At 38.4% G+C, this 24701-nt stretch overlaps 1 protein-coding gene across 3 annotated transcripts in view; it reads left to right on the top strand.

Annotated features, from left to right (window-relative positions):
* Positions 1-24701, top strand: part of MRC1 (mannose receptor C-type 1) — a 95940-nt gene that overhangs the window by 56777 nt on the left and 14462 nt on the right. For all 3 annotated transcript variants that reach the window (XM_077897042.1, XM_077897043.1, XM_077897041.1), the window contains 12 exons: positions 389-588; positions 3563-3690; positions 4176-4263; positions 6605-6749; positions 8278-8319; positions 9515-9678; positions 11282-11349; positions 12641-12741; positions 13833-13975; positions 14356-14470; positions 18428-18594; positions 21908-22010. In XM_077897042.1, the coding sequence (XP_077753168.1) occupies positions 389-588; positions 3563-3690; positions 4176-4263; positions 6605-6749; positions 8278-8319; positions 9515-9678; positions 11282-11349; positions 12641-12741; positions 13833-13975; positions 14356-14470; positions 18428-18594; positions 21908-22010 (1464 nt within the window). The remainder of the gene's footprint in view (positions 1-388; positions 589-3562; positions 3691-4175; positions 4264-6604; positions 6750-8277; positions 8320-9514; positions 9679-11281; positions 11350-12640; positions 12742-13832; positions 13976-14355; positions 14471-18427; positions 18595-21907; positions 22011-24701) is intronic.

The raw sequence follows: 24701 nt of genomic DNA, 5'->3' as shown, positions 1-24701 counted from the left end.
AGGGGTTCTTAAAAAAACCCTTAAATAACTCACCTTAAACCACTATTTTTACCATGATGGTAAATTTCATCATACCAAAAGTATTGTATCGTTAAATATCTATATGCGGGGCACCTTGTCAGACGTTAGAAATACAAAATGTTATCAAAACCTTGACATATGATATCAAAGTTCTGCTCAGGGATTTAGGCCACAGAAATAAAAGGTAAATAGCAGTTCAAAATAGTGTAAATGAATTGCAAAATGCTGCTGGATTTCTCACCTATATGTTGTCTTCACATACAGACTTTACCATGTCGTTTGACACTCGGGTTTGCACTCTCTTCTGTGAGCGTGGTCTACCGTTAATAGCACCTGTTAAGTGAATTCTGTTATGTATTTAATACAGGCAGAAAAACAGGATGTGTTGCCATGAGAACGGGACTTGCAGGGGGCTTGTGGGATGTTTTGAGATGTGAAGAAAAGGCTAAATTTGTGTGCAAACACTGGGCAGAAGGAGTAACTCGCCCGCCGGAGCCCACAACAACCCCTGAACCCAAATGTCCAGAGGATTGGGGCACCAACAGTAAAACAAGCTTGTGTTTCAAGGTGAGTATCGATTGCTAAGCTAATAAAGAATCATGTGAGGAATTCAAACAGGACCAAAAACCACAGTGCTCAGGCTCTACCCGTGAAAATTCTAATTTTATTAATTTGGAAAGGGAGCTGGGCTTCAGTTTTTAAAAAAGCTCTCCTTGAGTGCATGTCAATGACCAATTGCATTTCAGCTAACAAACCCAACTCACAGAAGCTTTCTTCACGTGCTTTGCCTTCATCACCCTCCCTCTGTGTCTCCTTTTTTTTTTTTTTTTTATTTATGATAGTCATCACAGAGAGAGAGAGAGAGAGAGGCAGAGACATAGGCAGAGGGAGAAGCAGGCTCCATGCCGGGAGCCTGACGTGGGATTCGATCCCGGGTCTCCAGGATCACGCCCTGGTCCAAAGGCAGGCGCTAAACCGCTGCGCCACCCAGGGATCCCCCCTCTGTGTCTCCTTGCTCCCAGGCTTCCTTGCCCTAGTCTGAGCTCTCACTTGTCTGCATCTCAAATGAAAATTTCTGTTTCACTTCATGTGATCCCACTGCATCTCATTTACCCCTGTTCTTAGAGCCCAAGCTTTTAGGTAAGTGCACTGATAATGCCAAATGGACATCTTAGAGGTAATGGTCCATTTTTCTGGTTTAGTGCCTGGTTGTTACACCTGATGGGATGTGAAGGCATTCCGTGCCCTTTCGATGACAATTTGTTATTCTGCTATCATTTTATCCATTCCAAGATCACACCATCCATTTTCTACTTAGGGAGTCAAGTTGACTAAAATGAATGAGATAAAAACTTCAGTGAATTACGCATTTGTGTCTTTTTTTTTCACTCTTTCATCCTTTCTTGAGAAAATTAGACTTAGTCAAATACAGAAAAGTGTTTATCTACTGCTTAATGATACTATTCTCTAATGTCCCACTCTCAGGACCTCTTTTACTGAGTCCCTTGAGTGGCATATGGCCATGGCATGCCTTGGTACACACTTAGGCAAGGCTAAGGGAAAACTTGAATTACTAACATGTATCAGAATGAGGCTGGTTAGTCTTCTGGAACTCATGGGGCATGACTAGTTGGATTAGCCACTCCCACTACTAGCCATGGAGACTGCTAACCTGTTCAGTACAGTCTGGGCTAAATGCATAATTTGCCTAGAAGGGACCATTTGGGGCCAAGATAGAAGAGGATTTTGTAAATGAGTTAATTGAAGATGAACATAAAGCAAATCAGGTGTTTATTGTGGCATCTGGAAACTTTTGAATTAAGTACACAAAGGCCAATTTCATCCTATACATGGCCATTCACTGGAGGGTGGTAGGCTGTGGAGATTTGTTGCAGGATTTTGAGAAAAGTGGTAGAATTCTTCAGAGCTGGGAAGTGAACAAGGGTTCTGGTAGAGATGTTATCCAGATGGATATTCAACAAATTAGAATATGTGCTTCGTTAGAAAATTATATGGCTTTAGAGGTGCTTAGATAGGATTTGTTTGGAAATATATGGACCATCTTTGTACATATTAAGATATAGGAGTTATTAATAAAATTTAGGTGATAGTAAATTTATTTAAGAAAATCTTAGGGTGCCTGGGTGGCTCAGTGGTTGAGCGTCTGCCTTCAGCTCAGGTCATGATCCCAGGGTCCTGAGATTGAGTCCTGCATTAGGCTCCCTGCAGGGAGCCTACTTCTCCTTCTGTTTGTGTCTCTGCCTCACTCTCTGTATCTCTCATGAATAAATAAGTAAAATCTTTAAGAAAAAACAAAATCTTATATCACAGTTGAGCAGGTTGAGGTGCTCACAGGAATCTTGGGAGTTATTGATGTGGAAAGTTGCTCAGGGTACTTTTTGTCTAGATAGCTCAAGTTAGGGTCAGGGTGAAGATTGCCTTGAGTTATGTGGTGACATCTGGGCAGCCATAGTCAGTTGTGAGCAAATCCTATTTCCCACAGGCCTATGATAGTAGGGACCATGACTCATGAGAAACAATGAATGAAAATTAGAAAAGTTGGGGGATACAATGGACTCCTACAATATTTGCATACAGACAGGTATTTCCCAGTCTGGGATTCCATTTCACTGTAGGCTTCTGGATAATAGGAGATATTCCCTAATTTATATGATCTATTAAATTTAGTTCAGCTCATAACCTTTTTAGATGCTTTACCAAATACATGTCTTTTGTGGCATGTGCTTTAAAAGTTGTTAAAACAGGCAATGATAAGAAAAAAAAAAGACAAGACCATTGTAAAGGACACCAGCTACAGAGTATTGGAATACTGCCAGGTTATTCATTGTTTAAGCTAAACAGGATAACAAACTATGGCACATTTTTTGTTGTTTTTGAAGTTTTCCTTATTTGTGTTTTGTTGCTATCTCTCAAAAGTTTTTGGGGGCACCTGGGTGGCTAAGTCAGTTAAGTGTCTGACTCTTGATTTTGGACTAGGTCATGATATCAGGGTCATGAGATCAAGCCTTGAGTCAGGATCCAGGCTGAGTGTGGAGTCTGCTTAAAATTCTCTTTCTTCCTCTCACTCTGCTCCTCCACTCCCCCTGCTTGCACAAGCTTTCTCTCTCTCTCTCAAAAAAAAAAAAAAAAAAAAAAAAGAGAGAGAGAGAGAGAGAGACAAAAGTTTTTCTTTCTTTCCCATCTCAGTGCTGCTTTCTACACCTAACCAAATTAAGCCTGCCTTCTACAGTGAGCTGTATGCTTTCCCATATTTCTGAAACTTCTAAGATTTTAATCTAATTTCTCTTGTGCCATAACATGCTTTTATTTTTTAAGGTTTTCTCAACAAAATCATCTCGCACATTTTGTTACCCAAATACTTACTTCTAAATTGATTTTCAACCAAGAGAATTACATTGTTTTGCACCATAGAGGTGTCTTATTTCTCTAAAGTGAAATCTCATCAAAAGTAAATAATTAATTCTCTTGATTTGGTAAGCAATGAAGTGAAAAATAACTTTTGAAACTATATCATCTTTAGCTATTTGCAAAAGGAAAACATGAGAAGAAAACATGGTTTGAATCTCGAGATTTTTGTAGAGCTCTGGGTGGTGATCTAGCTAGTATCAATAATAAAGAAGAACAGCAAGCAATATGGCGATTAATAACGTAAGTGTCTTTTATATAATACTCCTTTCTTTTACCTATCTGATGCTAATGATGTTGAGAAAATTCTTATATTTCTGAAATTTTTGGCTCATAATGCTACTTTGAGTGCCTATACTGTATACCAAATCCATAGGACCTTTTTGATCTGGCTTCACTTCCAAATGCTTTAATTTTGTAGGTATAAATCCTGTGACAAATTGCTCTATAAAAGTACCAGACACTCAATACATGTTATTAAATCAATAAATTAATATCTTTCAGTGCTTTATAATTAAATATTCTCAATCGGTGGCTCCTTTTCAATATATTTATGAGGTGTACCAAATTGCACAGCAATTGCATAATGCTTTTATTTATTCATTGAATCTCTTTCCCTGTATACTAATTTAAGTTTGGAAGGTAGTTTAAATTTGATTAGCTCTTCTAGGTAACTAGACTTGTTTTATCCAATAGTATAAGCTCTCTTGGTGTCTTGTAAATTACAGGGCTAGTGGAAGCTACCATGAACTGTTTTGGTTGGGATTGACATATGGCAGTCCTTCAGAGGGCTTTACTTGGAGTGATGGTTCTCCTGTGAGTAATTTAATTATATACCATTTTCTTGGTTTATCATGTATTTATTTTCATGCTATCCTATGGCTTAATCCAAGTTTTTCATAAAACAGATTATTATTAATAACTAGAAACATTTTTCTATGCAGAAGTAAATGCTATTTTGGATCTTTATTCTGCTCCTGCCTTAATATAGTTTTCCTGTTCACCCAAGGTTATAAGCATAGTGGACTGGATGAAAAAAAATTAGAAAACTCATTTTGCTAGTTTAAATAAAATAATGTTTTCATTCTATCATGCAAAATTTTGTGCGAGTAGTTCAACTTCTTAAAAATTGAGTTTCAAACAAGTGTTGGCGAGGATGTAGAGAAAAAGAAACCCTTGTGCACCATTGATGGGAATACAAACTAATATAGCCACCCTGAAAAACAGTATGGAGGTCCCTCAAAAAGTTAAAATTGAATTTCCATATAATCTAGTAATTGCACTACTGGGTATTTACAACAAAAATATAGAAACTCTAATTCAAAGGGTACATGCACCCCTGTGTTTATTGCAGCATTATTTACAATAGCTAAACTATGGAAGCAGCCCAAGTGTCCGTTGATAGATGAATGGCTAAAGAAGATGTGGGGTGTAAATTACTATATATAATGGAATATTATTCAGCCATGAAAGGAATGAAAATTTGCCGTTTGCAACAACATAGATGGAGCTAGCAAGTATAAGTTCAGTAAAATAAGCCAGTCAGTCATACAATACTGTATGATTGCAGTCATATGTGGAATTTAAGAAACAAAACAAATGAGTAAAGGAAAAAAAGAGAGACAAACCAAGAAACAGACTCTTGACTATAGAGGACAAACTGGTGGTCACCAGAGGGAGGAGGGTGGGAAGATGTGTAAAAGAGGTGAAGGAGGTGTAGAGTACACTTACCATGATGAGTGCTGAGTAATGTGTGGAATTGTTGAATCACTACATTGTACACCTGAAACTAATATAACCCTGTATGTTAATTATACTGGAATTAAAATTAAAAACTTATATGAAAAATTGAGTGTTTACAGCCTTTTATAGACCAGGAGATCTGGGAACAAATTTCAAGAATCCATTAGTAACCACTAGGCCTTGTCAGCCTTCCCCATTCTCGGGAATGGAGAAGTGAGAGGCTAGGACACATGCTGGCGGCATTTAGTGTTCCAGTCATCCCAGGAAGTGATTTTGTGTAATTTCAGTTCTACCTCCTCTTATAAACCATCAGCAATTTTTCAAGGCACTGAAGTAAAGTGATTTAATTCATAGCTCCATTGGCACTTGGATTTCATATTGATATTTTTGGAAAATGCTTCATCTAAAACTCTCTTGGCTCTGATTCCACACTGAAAACTGCAAAGGGAACCTGAACCCATCCCCTTCATTGATTTTCACTGTTAATTTAGGTGAAGTGTGGTAGCTTTGTTAGGAGTATTTCATAAGTCCTTTTCTTTTATAAGAAGAACTAATTGTACTTCTCTTTTTTTAAAAATTTTTTTTAATTGCACTTCTCTATCCTGCCTAGCTAAAAAGAGAAAGTTTCCAACATCACAGTGAAATACTATCCTTTAAGCAGTAGGGATATGACAGATTTAGGGATTCCCAATACTGAGAAATGGGGCTTTTTTTGCTAAGTTTTCCCTATATATATAAATCCCACTTTTTAAAATTTTTTTTTATTTATTTATGATAGTCACACACAGAGAGAGAGAGAGGCAGAGACATAGGCAGAGGGAGAAGCAGGCTCCATGCACCAGGAGCCCGATGTGGGATTCGATCCCGGGTCTCCAGGATCGCGCCCTGGGCCAAAGGCAGGCACTAAACTGCTGCACCACCCAGGGATCCCTAAATCCCACTTTTGCAGCCCTGGATCCATTTTATTAATAAGACCACAGAAAAAAAATTTTTTTAAAGATTTTATTCATTTATTCGTGAGAGAGAGAGAGAGAGAGAGAGGCAGAGACTCAAGCAGAGGGAGAAGCAGGCTCCATGCAGGGAGCCTGATGTGGGACTCGATCCCGGGTCTCCAGGATCATCCCTTGGGCCAAAAGCAGGTGCCAAACTGCTGAGCCACCCAGGGATCCCCAGACCACAGAAAATTTTATAATAATTAATAGCATATTCTATTAAACTTTGAAACTTTCTATGTAATGGGTGCTATTTCTTTCCTACCCATTTTCATCAACCTTGCTTTCAAAACAAAGTACTGCAAAAAAAAGTAAAAGGATTTAAAAAATGTTAATATACCTTTCTTTTCCTGTTTGGATAAATGATAGGCAGTGGCCTGATATAAATGATTAATGGTTACAATGTAATGTCTCTAACATAGGTTTCATATGAAAATTGGGCTTATGGAGAACCTAACAATTATCAAAATGTTGAATACTGTGGTGAGTTGAAAGGTGACTCTGGTATGTCCTGGAATGATATTAACTGTGAACATCTTAACAACTGGATATGCCAGATACAAAAAGGTATGATAACCTGTGCTTTATTTTATCCTAGATTGGAGAACTAACCTCCTGATATCCTAATATTTTCCCTTTATTAGAAGAACCAAACAAACAAAATAACAAAATAAGGGAACTGGCAGGGTCCATCAATTCACAGGATAAGAATGAAGTCACTGAGTACAGATAAATGTTCCAAAGGAACAGGAGATCAAAAGGCCACCCGGGAATCCTGGACAAGAGTCACGTCCTCTAAAAGAGTTCCCACGAGCTGTGATTCTGGCTCACGTTCTACAGGGGTAGGAGTGGGTGTAATGCAAATACCATTTCTTTTGGGGATATTTACCCCCTGACCTATGTCAGCCATCCAGTAGGTGAAAATTTCCCAAATATTCTAAATATTGATTTCTTAAATAAATGTTCAGCACAAAGCACAAGCACCATTTTGAGGTGCTTGGTACTACTACACCCACCATGCTATTGGTGGTCAAAAAATATCACTGCATGCTATCAGTTATGATTTGGGACTCAGAAAGTTCCGCATATCCGAGTCAGGCATTGAAGTCAGAGGATCCAGGTTCTTATGTTCAGATAAAGGAATAAACAGATCTTCCCTGGAACCACACTTTACATAATCTTCCTCCTTTGTAAACAGTTAAGTGGAACCACATTGCCCTCTGCTGTTGGGGACCTTGGCTACTGTCCCAACGCCACTGCTTAGATAGAGACACAACCCTGTTGCTCTCCCACTGTCTGTCTGCTTATTTTCCCTACTTCTGCATAGATTAGTGTTTTCAAAGTTTTTCAAATGGAGGAATAAATGGTGACCAGTTTTTCTTTAGAGGTCTCCTAACTCCCAATGACTAGTTTCTTTGTGTATTGTTAGTAGCTCTATTCTTAACAGATGTTAAATACATTAAGTCAAGCTGGGTAACCTGAGTCCTTTTATCAGGTTCCAACAAAGTCCAGATACATCATTAACTACTTGGACAGAAAGTTTATTTAACTTTTAGTAAAATATACATTTAATAAAAATGAGATTCTTTTGAAGAAAACATTTTATAAACAAATAGTTCATCTTTAATGGTTTCAAATAATAAAATTTTAAGTAATTTCACAGCTAATTATCATCTATTGAGTACCTTCTACATACCAATAGCACACATATTTTACCCTACCTCTCTACACATACTACTAACTCCTTTTTGCAGTTGAAAGAATTGAAGGTAGGCAATTTAAGCCCTAGTCTGGGATTTGAACCTAGGCTTTCTGAATCCAAAACTTGTGTTCCTTTTTTTTCTTTATATGACACTATTTGTTGGGCCTGAAAAGTGTCTTCCAATTTCTGGTGGCTGTTACTTACCTAATTCTGCTGTCCTTCATTCTCTAACTCTACGACATGGTAAGAGAATTAGGGAGTGGAAGAGGAGGAGACAGAGAGAGCAGTTATATTTTTAGCTATTTTGACCCAGTGAAAATAGTAAAATTAGAAGGACATGTGATTGCAGAAGTTCCAGCATACTTTATGATTTGATTTTCTTTTGTTTTCCAGGAAAAACACCAAAACCTGAGCCAACGCCAGCTCCTCAAGACAGTAGGTGTTTTCATATTTTGTGAACTCCATATCGGTAGCCTTTTTTTCTTCTCTTTCCTTTCTCTATGAGACATACTTAACCTGGGAAGAGCAGAGTTCTTAATATCTTTGAGAATCTTGTGGAAGTCTGGACCTTTTCCTCTAGATGCTCACATGCACAAACACAAGGAGTTTTAATACAATATCTCAAGGGCACTTGAATCAAATCCAAGGGGCTGGATCGCCTCTTTAGTACTGTGTTAGTTTCCAATGATTCCTGTAACAAATTACCACAAACCCCGTGGCTTAAAGCAACACACACTTATTCAGAAATATGAACTCTGTTTCACTGGGTCAAAATTGGCAGGATCATGCTTCCTCCCGAGGCTCTAAGGGAGAATCTGATTCCTTGCCTTTATTAACTTCTAGAACTTCATTTCTTGCACTTGTTAGTTGGTGGCTCCCTTCTCCATCTTGCAAAACCAGCACTGTAGCATCTTGCTTCATTTATCACATTCTATTCTTCTTCTGTAGTCAGATCTCCCTCTTTAAGGATATTTGTGATTATATTAGGGCCCGCTGGATAATCTAGGATAATCTCACCCCCATCTCAAAACCCTTAAATTAATCACATGCACAGAGTATCTTTTTCTACATAAGGTAACATTTATGGATTCCAGAGATTAGGACATGGATATCTTTGGGGACTCTTATTCAGCCTACAATAGCACAGAATTGTAGAATACCATGGTTTGGAAGAAGGCTTAGGAGCCCTCCTGGTATGTGAATTCCTTGATTCTCCAGGTATACACTGAAGCACCCAAGTCCATCTGTTACAGGCTCTTTGTTATATTGAGATGAAAGCTGATTTCTCCCAGCTTCCACTTCTTGAACTCAGAACATCATGGGTGCAGGTATGTAACTCCTGCCAGCTCTGTGATCCTATTGATAAAAATAACGCTAAGAGTTCCTTTACCCAATGATGATACATGGAATTTAATTGAGAAGAAAAAGTTCCAGAGTTGATGCAAGGTGGATATCTGGCCTTAGGCAATGCAGTCTGTATTTGGCTTAAATATCTTGCTTATTTGGGTTCTCAGAGTTTCAGATACCTCTGATAAAGCGACTCTGTCCTTTTCACTTTTGTGAACCACACATACCAGATTCTTGAATTTGTCTAAGTAAAATTCATCACCCTTTTTCATTAATTTTTCAGATCCGCCAGTCACTGAAGATGGGTGGGTTATTTACAAAGACTACCAGTATTATTTTAGCAAAGAGAAGGAAACCATGGACAAAGCCAGAGAATTTTGCAAGAAGAACTTTGGCGATCTTGTTTCTATTCAAAGTGAAAGTAAAAAGAAGTTTCTATGGAAATATGTAAGAATTTGATTAATTTAAGAATGAAACAGTGATGTGATAAGCAAAGATAATGCCTACTATTGGTACCCCATGGTGCAATTTCAAGTTATGTGCTGTATTTGAATTTTCTAAGGTTGGGGAAGATGTGAATGCCAGAGGAGGACAGGCAAGTGGTGGCCGTAACAGAAACAAGTGACCTGATTGCTTAAATATTCAATGCAGAGTCACAGAACCCAGAAAGCTTTTAGTCGAGGCTTTGTGAAGACCTACACATGATGGCTTTGAGTTCACTAATTTGATTTTCAAATATCATAATTCTTAACTCGTTGTTATATATCAATCCTGGACTCTTGGTGTACAGTGTAGGTTGATTATTTAAAAACCTATCTTATTTCGACCAAATTGTTGGTTAAAAGCTTGATTATTAAAAAAAAAAAAAAAAAAGCTTGATTATTCACATAAAAATCTTTCTTGGTTGGGATGCCTGGGTGGCTCAGCAGTTGAGCGTCTGCCTTCAGCCCAGGGAGTGATCCTGGAGACCCGGGATCAAGTCCCACATCAGGCTCCCTGCATGAAGCCTGTTTTTCCCTCTGCCTATGTCTCTGCCTCTCTCTCTTTCTCTCTCTCTCTGTCTATCATGAATGAATAAATAAGTAAATCTTTTAAAAAAATCTTTCTTGGTTGTACAGAAATTGTCACATAACATAGAAAGTATAGGGTTTTTTTTTTCCAAAGGCACTTGGCTTAGTATTTCTTTTTAAAAATCTTCATGACATCCTTGTTGCTTATCAGAAGGGAGGTAAGAGGGAGAGCAGAAAAAAATAAAGTTAACGTAATGAAAAAATAAAAATTCATTTGCTGACAAAGGGATTAGAGTATAGTCTGACTTACCTTCATCTTTGTGGATATATTTTGGTTTGAAATTTTGAGGATATTTCCTAATTTGCACAAATATATATGTGGATGAAGTCTTTCTTCAGAAACAAAATACCATGTGGTTACTTTGTTTTCAAGAATATCTTCCAACAACCTAATAATTACTGTAGCCATTTGGTATTATAGAGAATGATTTAAGGTATTTGTTTTATAACTTCACATTCTTATATAGTGTGCATAGTTTTCTTTTTTAAAGCTTATTTCTTTGTTTCTACACCCAATGTGGGGCTTGAACTGACAATCCTAAGATAAAGAGTTGCATGATCTTCTGACTCAGCCAGCTAAGCACCCCAATATTTTTCTTTTAATTTTTATGAAAAACATAACTTTTACAACAAAATCTCTGCATGAATCTGTTCTTAGAAAAGGTTCCAAATGGGCTGCCTCATTAATAAGTACATTTTGTTTAAGAATTTTCTTATTATAGGGGTGCCTGGGTGGTTCAGTTGATTGAGCATCAACCCTTAGTTTTGGCTTTGGTCATAATCTTGAGGTCCTAAGATCCAGCCCCATGTCAGCCCCAGCTCTGTGCTCAGCATGAAGTCTACTTGAGATTCTCTTTCTCTCCCCATCTGTCCCTCACCCCACTTGCCCTCTCTCTCACAAATAAATAAATATTCTAAAAAAAAGAATTTTCCTATCATATAAGTATGGATTGAACTATATGTAAACTTCCATCCTTTAGGTAAACAGGAATGATGCACAGCCAGCATATTTTATTGGCTTAATGATCAGCTTGGATAAAAAGTTTATGTAAGTACATCAAAATAAAACAACTTTGCTTCAGAGACTAATCTGATAAATATCTAAGAGTTATTTTTAAGACTTTAGTTTTGCTGAATACATTTTTAAAAATCCTACTGAATTCTCAATCTAAAATGCGTCTTTAAAAAAACAAAAGGAATTTTTAAAAATCCTGTTTCATATTTTCAGCATCATAATTCTCAAACAGATAACTCAAAGTCTGATTTAATCTTGCAAAACTCCACCTGTCTTTGTTTTAGGGTTTTGTCACATGTTAGCCAATGATCTACGAAGAAGATATATTATACATATATGAATACTGAACTTATTTTAAAAATTATGATTCCCATTTAGACCATCCTTGGTGCACAGGATTAAAGGGGCCTTTAAGATGCCCCACTTACTGCTTTCACAGCACTACTTTGAAATCCCCTTTCAACTGCACGAAATGCTTTCCCTTCAAAGGAATGACTGTACTGTTTTCCATTAGATACAGGGGCCAGGAAAAGCTGTGGGAGGGAGGAAATTAGTACATTTTTGGGGTTTCTTTCCTTGTTCATTAATACAATGTTCTCCTAAGCTTGAAGAGCAGATATGTCTTCCTGGCTCAGGCACGGATGTTTTAGCCACATATGTTCTGCTTGGCCATTAATTGCCATTTTTGAGCAATAGAGAACAAAACTCACACTCATTATTTTTAAAGATCAGAAATGTTTGATGCTTCTTTGGACAAGCACCCATTTTAATCATCTCTAAAATAAGAGGGTTGAATTTGATGATCTCTTGCTCTCTTTCCAGCTAACAGTCTCTGAATTTCTATAATTTATGAAAATAAGTATTGACCCACATACCTTAGGAGAAACCTAGAATAAACATAAAAATCAGAGTATGGGCTTAATGAGAAACTCTGAATTCTTGGTCTCTCTCTATGGGTGGTTTTGTTTTGTGGGAATCATGTCTAATAAGTACTGTGAGAGGCTGTTTGCTTCTGACCCACTTCCAGAGAAACTGGGATCTCCATTATCTCTCTCACTTCAAGACTAAAGGTAGCTTCTTCCAGGGAAGGAAAAGAAGACAGACTAGCCAAGGCATCAGGTTGCTGCAGAGGAGCCCAGTGCCACGGGAAGCAGCAACTTCTTGGGCTTTTTCCTGCTAGTCTCTGTAGACTCCTCTCTTCTGTTTGCTTAAAATTCCATACTCTCTTCATCTTCATTGACTAATCTGTTTCCCACACCAAACTGCAGCCAGTTATCCTAATGTTTGTATTATTACTGCTAAATGCCTGAATTTTCTTTTCCAGTTGGATGGATGGAAGCAAAGTGGATTACGTGGCTTGGGCCACAGGTGAACCTAATTTTGCAAATGACGATGAAAACTGCGTGACCATGTATTCAAATTCAGGTAGACAATATAAAAATCTTCGTGAATTTGCCTTGTCGTATGATGTGTCATCTGCTACATCCCTAGGCTAAAAGTAGCAAGTCGTGCACTTAAATCAGGCAAGAAAAGCAGAGAAAATAAAGAAGTTTAATTTCAGCAGTGTTAACTGTTTGTGAGAATGGATGCTTAACATTTGCTCTAATACATGACACAATTGTGTCGTTTCTCATTTTATGAAACATTTCTTTATGTTTTGATTTGAGCAAAATATCCAGAATGTTTATCTATCTCCCTTCTCTCTCTCCACATCTTTATCTGTAAAATGAGAATAATGATAGAATTTACCTATTGTTGAGAAGATTAAAGATGTAATATATCTAAAACACTAAACAAATGCTTCGTATATATAAGTTTAGATATTATTAGATTACTATTATTAGTTCTTAATAGTGATATAGATAATACATCTGCAGGGGATCCCTGTGTGGCTCAGCGGTTTGGCGCCTGCCTTTGGCCCAGGGCGCGATCCTGGAGTCCCAGGATCGAGTCCCAGGATCGAGTCCCACGTCAGGCTCCCGGCATGGAGCCTGCTTCTCCCTCCTCCTGTGTCACTGCCCCTTCTCTCTCTCTCTCTCTTTCTATGTCTATCATGAATAAATAAATAAATCTTTAAAAAAAAAATACATCTGCAACACTAAGTTTATTCTGGGCTCATAGGAAGCTATCTATAAAGTTGAACTATTATCAGTTTAAGTGAAAGAACAAAAGAATATGGCATGGATCTTTCTAGTTACTTGTGTAAAAATGATGGTTGTAGTCTAAGCCATTTTCTGAGACTCCTTATAAAACATAAATGCACTGGGGCACCTGGGTGGCTCAGTGGTTGAGCATCTGCCTTTGGCTCAGGTTGTGATCTCAGAGTCCTGGGATTGAGTCCCACATTGGGCTCCCCACAGGGAGCCTGCCTCTTCCTCTGCCTGTATCTCTGCCTCTCTCTCTGTGTCTCTCATGAATAAATAAATAAAATCTATAAAAAAATGCATTTTTTTAAAAAAAGAGTGTTTTTAAATGCAAATATGTAAGTCTAACTTAGCTATTTTGTTCTTTGCCAGGGTTTTGGAATGACATTAATTGTGGTTATCCAAATGCCTTCATTTGCCAGAGACACAACAGCAGCATCAATGCCACAGTTGTTCCTACAGTGCCTTCTGTCCCAGGAGGTTGTAAGGAGGGCTGGCATTTTTACAATAACAAGGTACTAAAAAAATTAGTTGTAGCTGTGGCATTGATCAGTGTGTGGATTGACAATGCGAATCTTTCAGTATGGTGGTAACTTTTGCTTCTCTAGTGACTTTAGAAAATTTTAGGCAAGGATAGAGGTTGCTATTTCAAGTTCTCTATGGAAATTGAGAGTATACTTGAAGATACTCTCCAAATGGATGTGTCCTTTGTTCTGAGGAAGAAAACAACTTTGCAAAGGAAGTTTGTGGGTGATAAAACTAACTTAGCCTTTTGGATCTCTGTTTGGTTGGAAAAAAAATTATATTTAGCTATAATCTTCATGAAGAATTTTAATTTCTTTAAAGCAAACACTATTATCTTTACTTAGTTCCTTTTTTTTTTCTTTCATCCAAGTGTTTCAAAATCTTTGGATTTGTTGAAGAAGAAAGAAAAAATTGGCAAGAGGCGCGAAAAGCTTGCATAGGATTTGGGGGAAATCTGGTATCAATCCACAATGAGAAAGAACAAGGTATGCAACCATTGTATAATCAGTGATGCCCTTAAATATGTAATTCTTTTCTCCTGCTGATAGTAAATGATATTTTGGTTTTCCAGAGTAAACATTAGGCAGGGAAGAAAACCCAAACACACGTGGAGAACTATTTTATTCAGTTGTAGGCACTGTGCTGGGCATTTAACACAAAAGTCCCTTTTTTTTTTCTTTTTTTTTCTATTTTGCATATTTTTTATTGGAGTTTGATTTGCCAACATAGCATAACATCCAGTGCGTGCTCATCCCATCAAGTGCCCCCCTCAATGCCCGTCACCCAGTCACCCCAACCCCCCACCCACCTCCCTTTCCACTACCCCTTGTTCGTTTCCCAGAGTTAGGAGTCTCTCATGTTCTGTCTCCCTCACTGATATTTCCCACTCATTTTGTCTCCTTTGCCCTTTATTCCCTTTCACTATTATTTATATTCCTCATATGAATGTGACCATATAATGTTTGTCCTTCTCTGATTGACTTGCTTCACTCAGCATAATACCCTCCAGTTTCATCCACATTGAACCCAATGGTGGGTGTCATTTCTGATGGCTGAGTAATATTCCATTGTATACATAGACCACAGCTTCTTTTTCCATATTTCTATGGACACCGAGGCTCCTTCCACAGTTTGGCTATTGAGGACATTGCTGCTATAAACATCAGGGTGCAGGTGTCCTGCCCTTTCACTGCATCTGTATCTTTTGGTTGAATCCCCAGTAGTGCAATTGCTCAGTCATAGGGTAGCTCTATTTTTAACTCTTTGAGGAACCTCCACACAGTTTTCCAGAGTGGCTGCACCAGTTCACATTCCCACCAAGAGTGCAGGAGGGTTCCCCTTTCTCCACATCCTCTCCAAAATTTGTTGTTTCCTGTCTTGTTAATTTTCACCACTCTCTCTGGTGTGAGGTGGTATCTCTTTTATTTTTTTTTATTTTTATTTTTTAATAATAAATTTATTTTTATTGGTGTTCAATTTGCCAACATACAGAATAACACCCAGTGCTCATCCCGTGCCCCCCTCAGTGCCTGTCACCCATTCACCCCCACCCCCCGCCCTCCTCCCCTTCCACCACCCCTAGTTCATTTCCCAGAGTTAGGAGTCTTTATGTTCTGTCTCCCTTTCTGATATTTCCTACCCATTTCTTCTCCCTTCCCTTCTATTCCCTTTCACTATTATTTATATTCCCCAAATGAATGAGAACATATAATGTTTATCCTTCTCCGATTGAAAAAGTCCCTTTTCATTGTTAGGACAACTGTGTGAAGCAGGTTATCCTCACCCTACAAGCAGTCAAAGAAGTAGAGTAGTTCTAGAAGTAAAACGGAAAAATTGTTTGTTTTCCATTTATTGTGCCTCTAACTGGTTGATCACATACCTTAAAATGCAATAAAACTAATTTTTAAATATGAACTTTGAGCAAATGGAGACACCCCCCCCATAAAATGTAAGGATAAACCAGAGCTTTGAAGAAAATATTGAAGGAGAAAACTCACCATATCTATAGAACAGATTGGAAAATTTATTATACTGTCAAGAGAAAGATAGTTGACCAATTTGGCAATGGTCTTTTCATGGCCACCTTACCTGAAATAGATTTTACAGTATATTATTGACCTGTCATTTTAAGAAGGATGCTGCCCACCTACAGACCAGCCAGATGAAGTAACTAAATTCATGGAAGTTTTGGAAGCCACAGCAGGCATTGAGTGAGGCTTGTTTGAAGGAACCTCAGCTTTCACAGCCCCAGAAAGAGAGGCTGTGGGCTTTGAAAAGAGAAGATGTAAACCTGTATAGTTCCAGAAGGAAGCAATGGATGGCAGTTGCAAAGAAATAGGTTTAGGCTCAAAATTGGGAAGCCATTCTAACAATTAGAACTGATTAAATAAGTTGTTCTGTGAGCTCTCTACGGGGCTGTGAAATGCTTACACTGGGAAGTTCTCAACGGGATGTCATAGAGTCACACATGCTGACTGGTACAAAGCACGAAAGATCTACAACGAGTGTTTGTACGAATGAGTTTATGTGAGATGTTAAGGGGGAGCTGAGGAACTGCATAATTTCTAAGTTCCCTTTTGGTTCTGAGATTCTTTGACTTCCAGAATCATTTACTAGAAAACATGGTACAAAATATACAAAAGAAGAAAGACACAGGAAAACCCTCTGTGGCACTGTCTCAAATGTTTACTCTGTAAATGCCGCCATGTGCTCTCTTGGAACACATGATACAATAAATCAAACAAAGTTTCACTGAGAGCCTTTGTCAAGTTCAGCAGCTTGCCAGACATTGAAAGAGAAGGGTCAAACCATAGCACACAATAGAAACGTTTTAAGAATATAATATTCATATTTCTCTAACTGGCCTACCACATTTTGGACCTAGCTACCCAGCAGAGAAACATAATAATTGATTTCTTCTCTTAACCACAAAGTGCTGATTCCTGGCATCACAAAATTAGAACCTGGGTAATAGAGATGTGCAGAAGGAAACAATTTTCAGATAAAATAACATTATTCCTGGCAAAACAGACACACGTTGTTGAATTCTTATTGTGGTTGTTGGCAGAAACAAAGTCAGTGCTGAAATCCTGGCAGGTAGTGCTTTTCCACATTCATCTCAAGTTGGGGATGGGGAAAGTTCTGATCTTATTTAGGAAATAAAACAAAACCAAAATAAATATCTAGCTGTGTTCTTCTCGCTCTAAAAAATGTTGAAAGAATTTGTTTTTTTAATTTTAATTTTTATTTATTTATTTTTTTCACCTTTGATTGAGAAATAAGCAAATCCCTGAGCACAGTGGTCACTGCGTCTGCTAGTCTGGCAGGAGAATAAACACGTAACAGTGACCCTTCTGTGGAATGTTTGTTCATGAATAAACAGATAATTGTATCTCTTCAGGCTTCTTTCTATTTTGCATTTTCTTTTTAATAACCCAAATGCTTAGTCATTCAGTATCCTATTTGCATTTGGGAGTCGGATTTAAGCATGTTTGGAAAATATTCTGTAGAGTTGATGTTCATTCACCTAGGTGTCCGTGGCTGCTGGCAGATGAGGTCACTAGCCATGGAAGGCAGCGTGTGGTGTGGGAGGCGTGCAGAAGGGCAAATGGACAGGGGATGGGGCATGTCTTCACTTAAGCCCCTTACAGCATCTGAATATTTGCCACCAACCTCTCTGTGCAGAACTGGCAAGGAAGCAAGAGGCCACACTTGTTCTACATTCTGTGCATTTTTCCAAATCTTCTCTCCTACTGAGGGGAGTGCTTAGCATCATGATGCCCCCTTGGTCCAAGCACACCTGGTGGACGGCCACCAACCCCTGACAGTTGCTCCCCGGGAGAAGTTCTAATTGGGTGGCTCTTTTGGTTTGGAAATCCAAAGTAGTGATAATGTGACAGCCTAATGCTTCTTGTTTTGACAAGTAGGTTTCATTTTTAGAAGTTTTCTGGATGAAGCACCCTGTTTGCCCCCTCATTATTATAATCAGATTGTCTTATTTAAAGAATCAGGACACCTGCAAACTCATGGGATGACTGCGTATGAATTAGAAACAGTGCCTCTTCCTGCAGGATGGCAGGCAGCCACAACCCAGATTGGGCTGTATGAAATGGAGCACAGGGCCTGGGATGGATTTCAGCCACCCTGTCCCAGTTCCCCACTGCCCTTGGGCAGGGCACGGCCTGCACAACTATCTGCAGCGGCCCGGATAAATACCCAGACTTTTATTATACGAAACTTTCCAAAGTACAAAGTGAAGTGATAACGTGATGTTAGGTTAGAATGTGTTTGTTTTCATGGTAAGTGCTTTGAAATCATAATAAAGACATGAATCATGTACTCAATGTTTTAAAATTACGTATTTTGAATATTTTCCGTAGTTTGAGTATCTTCCTCCCCTCCCCCACCAAAGTTTAAAATTACCCTGTGGAACTTTCTTTCAGCATTTCTTACCTATCATATGAAGGACTCCACTTTTAATGCCTGGATTGGGCTGAATGATGTGAATTCAGAGCACACATTCCTTTGGACGGATGGGCGAGGAGTTCATTTTACAAACTGGGGGAAAGGTTACCCTGGTGGAAGAAGGAGCAGTCTTTCCTATGAAGATGTAAATATCAGTTTCAGGTCACCTCTCCATGCACCGTCAGCCTACTTAGAGTCATCATATTAGTGATTAATCTGTGAAAAATCTACCAGAGTTCTCCTTGATCTGGTTCATTCTTGCGGATCTTAAGTGTTTTAGATTGAGCCAACCTCGAGGGAAGGGGTGTAAATTCAGTTATGGACTCTTCAGCTTGTGGGGTAGGTGGTGGCGGCCTCAATGGATGGGAAAGCCAGCTCCAATCTGGGCCTATGTTGCAGTCAGTATGTACACTTGAACCCAGAGTTATCAATTTTAGCTGTATCAACTGCCTCTAAACTCTTGAAGCTTGTATCATTAGGGGTTTACGTCTGGCAGCTACTGCTACTTTTTTTTTTAAAAAAAGATTCTTATTTATTTATTCATGAGAGACACAGAAATAGGCAGAGACATAGGCAGAAGGCGAAGCAGGCTTCCTGTGGGGAGCCCGACGTGGGACTCAATGCTAGGACCCCAGGATCAGGACCTGAGCCGAAGGCAGACGCTCAACCACTGAGCCACCCAGATGCCCAGCTACTACTACTTCTAAAGATAGAAATTATCATGATTGAGTTACTACTTGTAGAGCACTTACTGTGTGCCACTGTGCTCGCTGCTCTCATATATTAACCTAAGAGACAGATAATTGTTTCTTTATTTTAGTACTTTTAATCTTGTATCATTGGACAGTCAACCCATCAGTGTTAAACACCGCACTAGGCATTGAGGAAAAACATGAAGAAACAAAAGATTTTGTTCTTGTCTTAAAGAAGCCCACACTTTTGTTAGACTACAAGTCTTCCACGGGAAAGAAGATGGTGAGAAATGCAAGGGCGTGATGGCGGGATCAGTTATAAAGCCCTGTAGTAGTTAGGAGGAAAGAAGCTTACTGTGGGATAGAGTGATCTCTCAAGAGGTTTAAAACAATGATCGGGTGTGCGGGGTGGGGAAGGCCATGCTAACTGGGCAAGGTGAATAAAGTCTTCAGGAAAAAGACACCAGGTAGGGCTGGGCAGGAGTACATGACTTTGGATATAACAAGGCTTTTATACAGAAAGGAAGTAGGAGTAAACTTTGAAAGGTTGATGCAGAATTTAGAGAAATTTAAATGCCCCATTTAAATTGGACTTTGTCAGATAGGCAGCAAGAAAAGGTTAGAGCAGAAAAATTATCTGATCACAATGGTGCCTTTACGATAACTAATTGGGTTAGCTCTGTGTAGGGCAGATACATTTAGATGATGGGTTGGTGATTTTCTGTGGAGAAATTGTTTGAATCTTCATTACATTCACGAAGGCTAAAAACTTAGTGAAGAAATTCAAGCAGAATGGAATGAGGCAAGGTTTGCTTAGAAAAATTTCTGGATGAGACATGAATTTTGTGTAAAAATTATTGCTCAAGTGGTTTTTGTTCATTTGTTTTGAGAACATAAAGACAAGCAAAAACAATAAAAGCAAAATCTGTAATCTCATCATCCAGGAAAAAACAATTTTTTGTTGAATTTATTTGTAGACTTGTTCTTCGTATGTGAAAAATATAAAGTTTATCTCACAAAAATGTAATCAAAACACACATACTGTGTTGTTACAATTTCTAGGACTTGAAAAATGAAGAGGATTAAACACGGTGTGATAAAGAGAGTGTGAGAGAGCTTTTCATATGTCTTTTGTAGTGGAAACATACTTGTTCTGTACAGGTTTTCTGAAGTAGAGCGTAGGGTGTAAGCCAGGGTAATGGAAGATAAGAAAAGCTAAGAAGGAAGATGGGAATGAGTGGAGCATGTAAATGCAGGATCAGGAGTTCCTGGGGGTTGAGGTTCATAGGATAATGAGGCTAGAGGCATGGAGGTCACAAAGGCAGTTGGTGCAGCATTGCAAGCAGTGGTAGCTATGGATCAGGGATTAGGGGGTAACTAATAACTAATAACTGGGGTTCTTTCCATCTTTCTGCTCTACATCATTGGTATGTTGGTTTAGCTCTTCATTACTGCATGGTAGAGAAGTTCCAGTCGTTCTATCCAGTCAAGAAAACACCCAATCTTCCTTCCTTTGTGGCTCTTTATCAACAAGAAACCCTTCCTGGGGGGCCACTCCTGCTCATAGCATGCTTTGCATTCCTCACTTGTTGAGAAGCTGGGTAGTGCAGTGACTAAGGCCTGTGCTAGGAGCTTGAATGCCTGGAGTTTGAATCCTAGCTATTATTTATTAGCTGTACAACCTTGGGCAAGTTAACCTGTGCCTCTATTAACCTGTGCCTCAGAGCTCTCAGCTATGAAATGGGCATACTCATAATACCAACCACATCGGATGGATGTGAGTTTATAGGAATTAATACATAGATGGTACTTAGAACAATGCCAGATATTATAGGTGTGAAATATAATTATTAGAACTGATAGGTTAAAGAAGCCCAACATGTAATAAATCAAAATCTTCATCTGAAACACTGGATGAAAACTTTGGCAGGTGCAGATCTTATGACTTTTTTATTTGCTTTGGCTCAGACTATCCTATGGAAGCTTGATATTGCAAACATATTCACAACAAAAAATAGAAAACTCTTTGCAGCCTGGCATACTTCCCTGTAAGATTGCAAATAAGATGGGAAGCTTTCTAGCTACATGCCAACAATTTGGTCTGAATCCATAATGATATTTTATGAATTAAATTAGCAATAAAAAATATAGATTATATTTATTTCCCTTTAACAGTAGGATACCTGTTTGGGGGGTTGAATCATGAGAATTAAGATGGAGAAGACATTGTATTCTAACATTTGATTGCTAAATTTTGATAGGGATTAAAGTAATTTCTGATGGCAAAGTTTCTCCAACCTGTCTCTAAAATTATCCAAATCTATCTGACTTTTGATTAAGAACAGCAAGAGTTCAGGGGTGCCTGGGTGGCTCAGTCAGTTAAGCATCTGCCTTTGGCTCAGGTCATGATCTCAGGGTCCTGGGATTGAGCCCCCACATAGGGGTCCTTGCTCAGTGGGGAGACTGCTTTTCCCTCTCCTATGCCTTTCCCTGTGGCTTATGCTCCCTCACTCTCTTTTTCTCTCTCAAATAAATAAATAAAATCTTTAAAAACAATAGCAAGAGTTCATTGTGAGAGATCCACATAGAAAGTGTGAGCAGTTGCGTGGAAAGTAAGGGTGAATTGGCCAGAACTGTCAATGAATTAGGATGATGTCTTTAAATTTGGTGGTTGGGAATGAGGGATTTTTTTTTTGGCTTATTAATTTATTTAAACAATTGTTGATTCACGCTGCTCCCCCCCCCCCTTTCTCCACAAATGTACAGGCTGACTGTGTTGTTATTATTGGAGGGAAGTCAAGAGATGCAGGAAAATGGATGGATGACACGTGTGACAGCAAGCGGGGCTACATTTGCCAGACACTTCCTGGTAAGCTGTACTGAACCTCGCCGTCCCAAAGAGCTGAGGTTATTTAACAGTCTAAAAAAACGACCTTCTCAATTTTGCTGTAGACCTTGAACTGCTCTAAAAACATAAAGTTTTATTTAAAGAATGGCCATTGCCTTGCACATTGTTTCTCACCTCATTCCATGTGTGTCTATAACAGAAAAAAAGGGCGACACCTATGACCTTGTCCTGGGTGTACCGCCTCATCCGTTACAAACATTTTGTGCAGTTTACACTTGAGGTTGGAACTTTTTCTAGCCTCATTAGAAGTTTAGGATGGTACACCATTTAAAAAATGTCACAGTAAGAATATTACAGTTCTGCTTGCATAATTTGAGAACCATTGGCACAGAACATTATATATGCTCCATTGGTTCTGTACTCTCTGCCTTTAAAAATGTAGATATCTTTTTTTTTTTTTTTAAGATTTTAGGTCATCTCTCTACCCAACATCGGGGCTCGAATTCACAACCCAGAGATCAAGAATTGCATGTTCTACTGACTAAGCCAACTCTGTATCCCTAGATATCTGATTTATGTTTCTTTCGTATCTTAGGAAGCCCTATAGTTACAGAAAAATAAAACAGAAAATGTGCATAGTTACTGAGTCAAGATTATGTTTGTACTTTAGCCTCCAGTGAAAGAAGAATACAAATGTCTTCCTGTACAAAAAGAGCCAGAAATTAAAAGGTGGTTTAGAGAGGAGGAGGTAGGGTGGGGTGGGCTTCTCTCATCCTGAGCACAGTTCTTAGAGTGGGAATTGGAAGGTACTTGTTCTTCTGCATCAAACTGATTTTTCTATATTCTCGTGGGAGTCAGGGAACTAAGTCAACTCATAACAATGAGTGGAAATCACAAGATATTTTTGGATGGTTAAAAAGTACTGTAGAAATTCTAAACTTTCATTAATTCAGAATTAATTTCATTAATTCATTAATTTATGTACAGGACGTGTTGCTTCTCCCTCTATGCTATGTCCTATGGCACCAGAATCTCAGGCCACCAGAAATGCCAAACATGCCATCTGTGCCTCTGTTTTGAGGAAAGGAAGAAGTATCCTTCCAGGACTGAATAGTGACTTACAAGCTTTTTGAAAATCTTTCTCTTACAATAAGTGATAGAAATTTGCCACTCATCAAAACTTATTAAAAAATAAATATTGGTAACCATATTCACATACTCATTCATGTTTTTACTCATATCAATGAATATAAAACCCATCATTTAAAAAATATATAACACCTGTTCTTTGTTGACATTTCTGAAAGTGCAGAAAAGCACGAAGGAAAAAAGTACCCATGATCAAACCACCTGAAAAAAACCTCCCAGTATTTTAGTTTAGTTTTTCATTATAATTGGTTTATGAATGTTTTAATAAACAAGCAAATTGGACAGATGAGCTGTTTCCTAATTGCATATAGCCTTCCAAGAAACTTTTAAGCTTTATGTCAAGCCTCCTCTGCCATTTTTAGTGCTCCCCAAATTTTCCAGTGGTATTAAGACAAATTCAGAGCTCCCCAAGCTGGGAAATGGTGGTTATTCAGTCTCTACAGGCTGTACCATTGGAAGGGTGCTGGTCTGGGTCTCTTGGTTTAATGATATTCTTCTACCAACACAAGGTGGCAGCAACAGCAAAAGAAAGGGGAAGCTGCCCCGGCCAAAATAAAGTCATTACCATACTAGGCATAATCAAAACCAGGTTTGGCATTGTACAGTGACAGAACAAGGCAGATGGTAGATTAGGTCCGTATATAGTGGAGCATGTCTGAGAATTAGCCAAGACAAAATTGGTAGGCAAGGACATCTAGAATCCTAGACTAGGGATTGGCAAATTTTTTTTTTTTTTTTTTTTTTTTTTTGTAGAGAGACACATTATAAATATTTTAGGCTGTAAATGTACATTCTCTGTTGCAACTACTCAACTCTGCTGTGATACTAGGCAATCACAGACAACATTAAATAAGTGACCGTGGCTGTGTTCCAATAAAACTCAATTTATGGACACAAATTTGAATTTCATACAATGTTGACATGTCACAAAATCTTCTTTGAATTTTTTTTTTTTTTTTTTTTTTTTTGTCCAGCCATTCTTGGCTCATTGGCTACAAAAACAGACAACAGATTTCACCTTATGGTTGTCATTTGCTAACCTCTCACCCTAGGCCATCTATTAAGGGGCCCAGAAAGAAGGTCTTTTTTTGGAGGGGGGTCTTGACAGTGTCACAAACAATGGGTGGGCCCAAACAGCCTTTAGAAACCCATGCTAGAAGACTGAGGAAGAGTTCAGAAAGTCAAAGTGACTCTGGTCCCTGAGTCAGTTTGGTTGAGATATGAGGGTACAGGATGAAAGGCATTGACAATCATCAGTAGGAGAAAAGACTTATGCTGGAATAAAGGTTGAATGAATCCAGGGCTGGTATCTGGCCTCATGCCAGAACTTAAAGCAGTCTCTTCAAGGTACTTTATGAACAGGTTGAGTCAAATAGATACAAATAGATGCAAATTCATGCATTGGGTGCAACAGATGGAGGAGGGGGAAGAAGATGGTTGATAACCTTGAAATATGCCCAAGATGGTAAAACTAAAGATTAGTAATGACAGGATGATAGATATTTTTAATTGATGGAATTAAACTGTGTTGTTTCTTTCATTCAGATACTAGATCTCATTGAA

Source organism: Canis aureus, chromosome 5 (assembly GCF_053574225.1).
Source record: "Canis aureus isolate CA01 chromosome 5, VMU_Caureus_v.1.0, whole genome shotgun sequence".
Taxonomy (NCBI): Eukaryota; Metazoa; Chordata; class Mammalia; order Carnivora; family Canidae; genus Canis; species Canis aureus.
The sequence above is the reverse complement of the archived record's forward strand: the minus strand, read 5'-3'. Positions and strand labels throughout refer to the sequence as shown.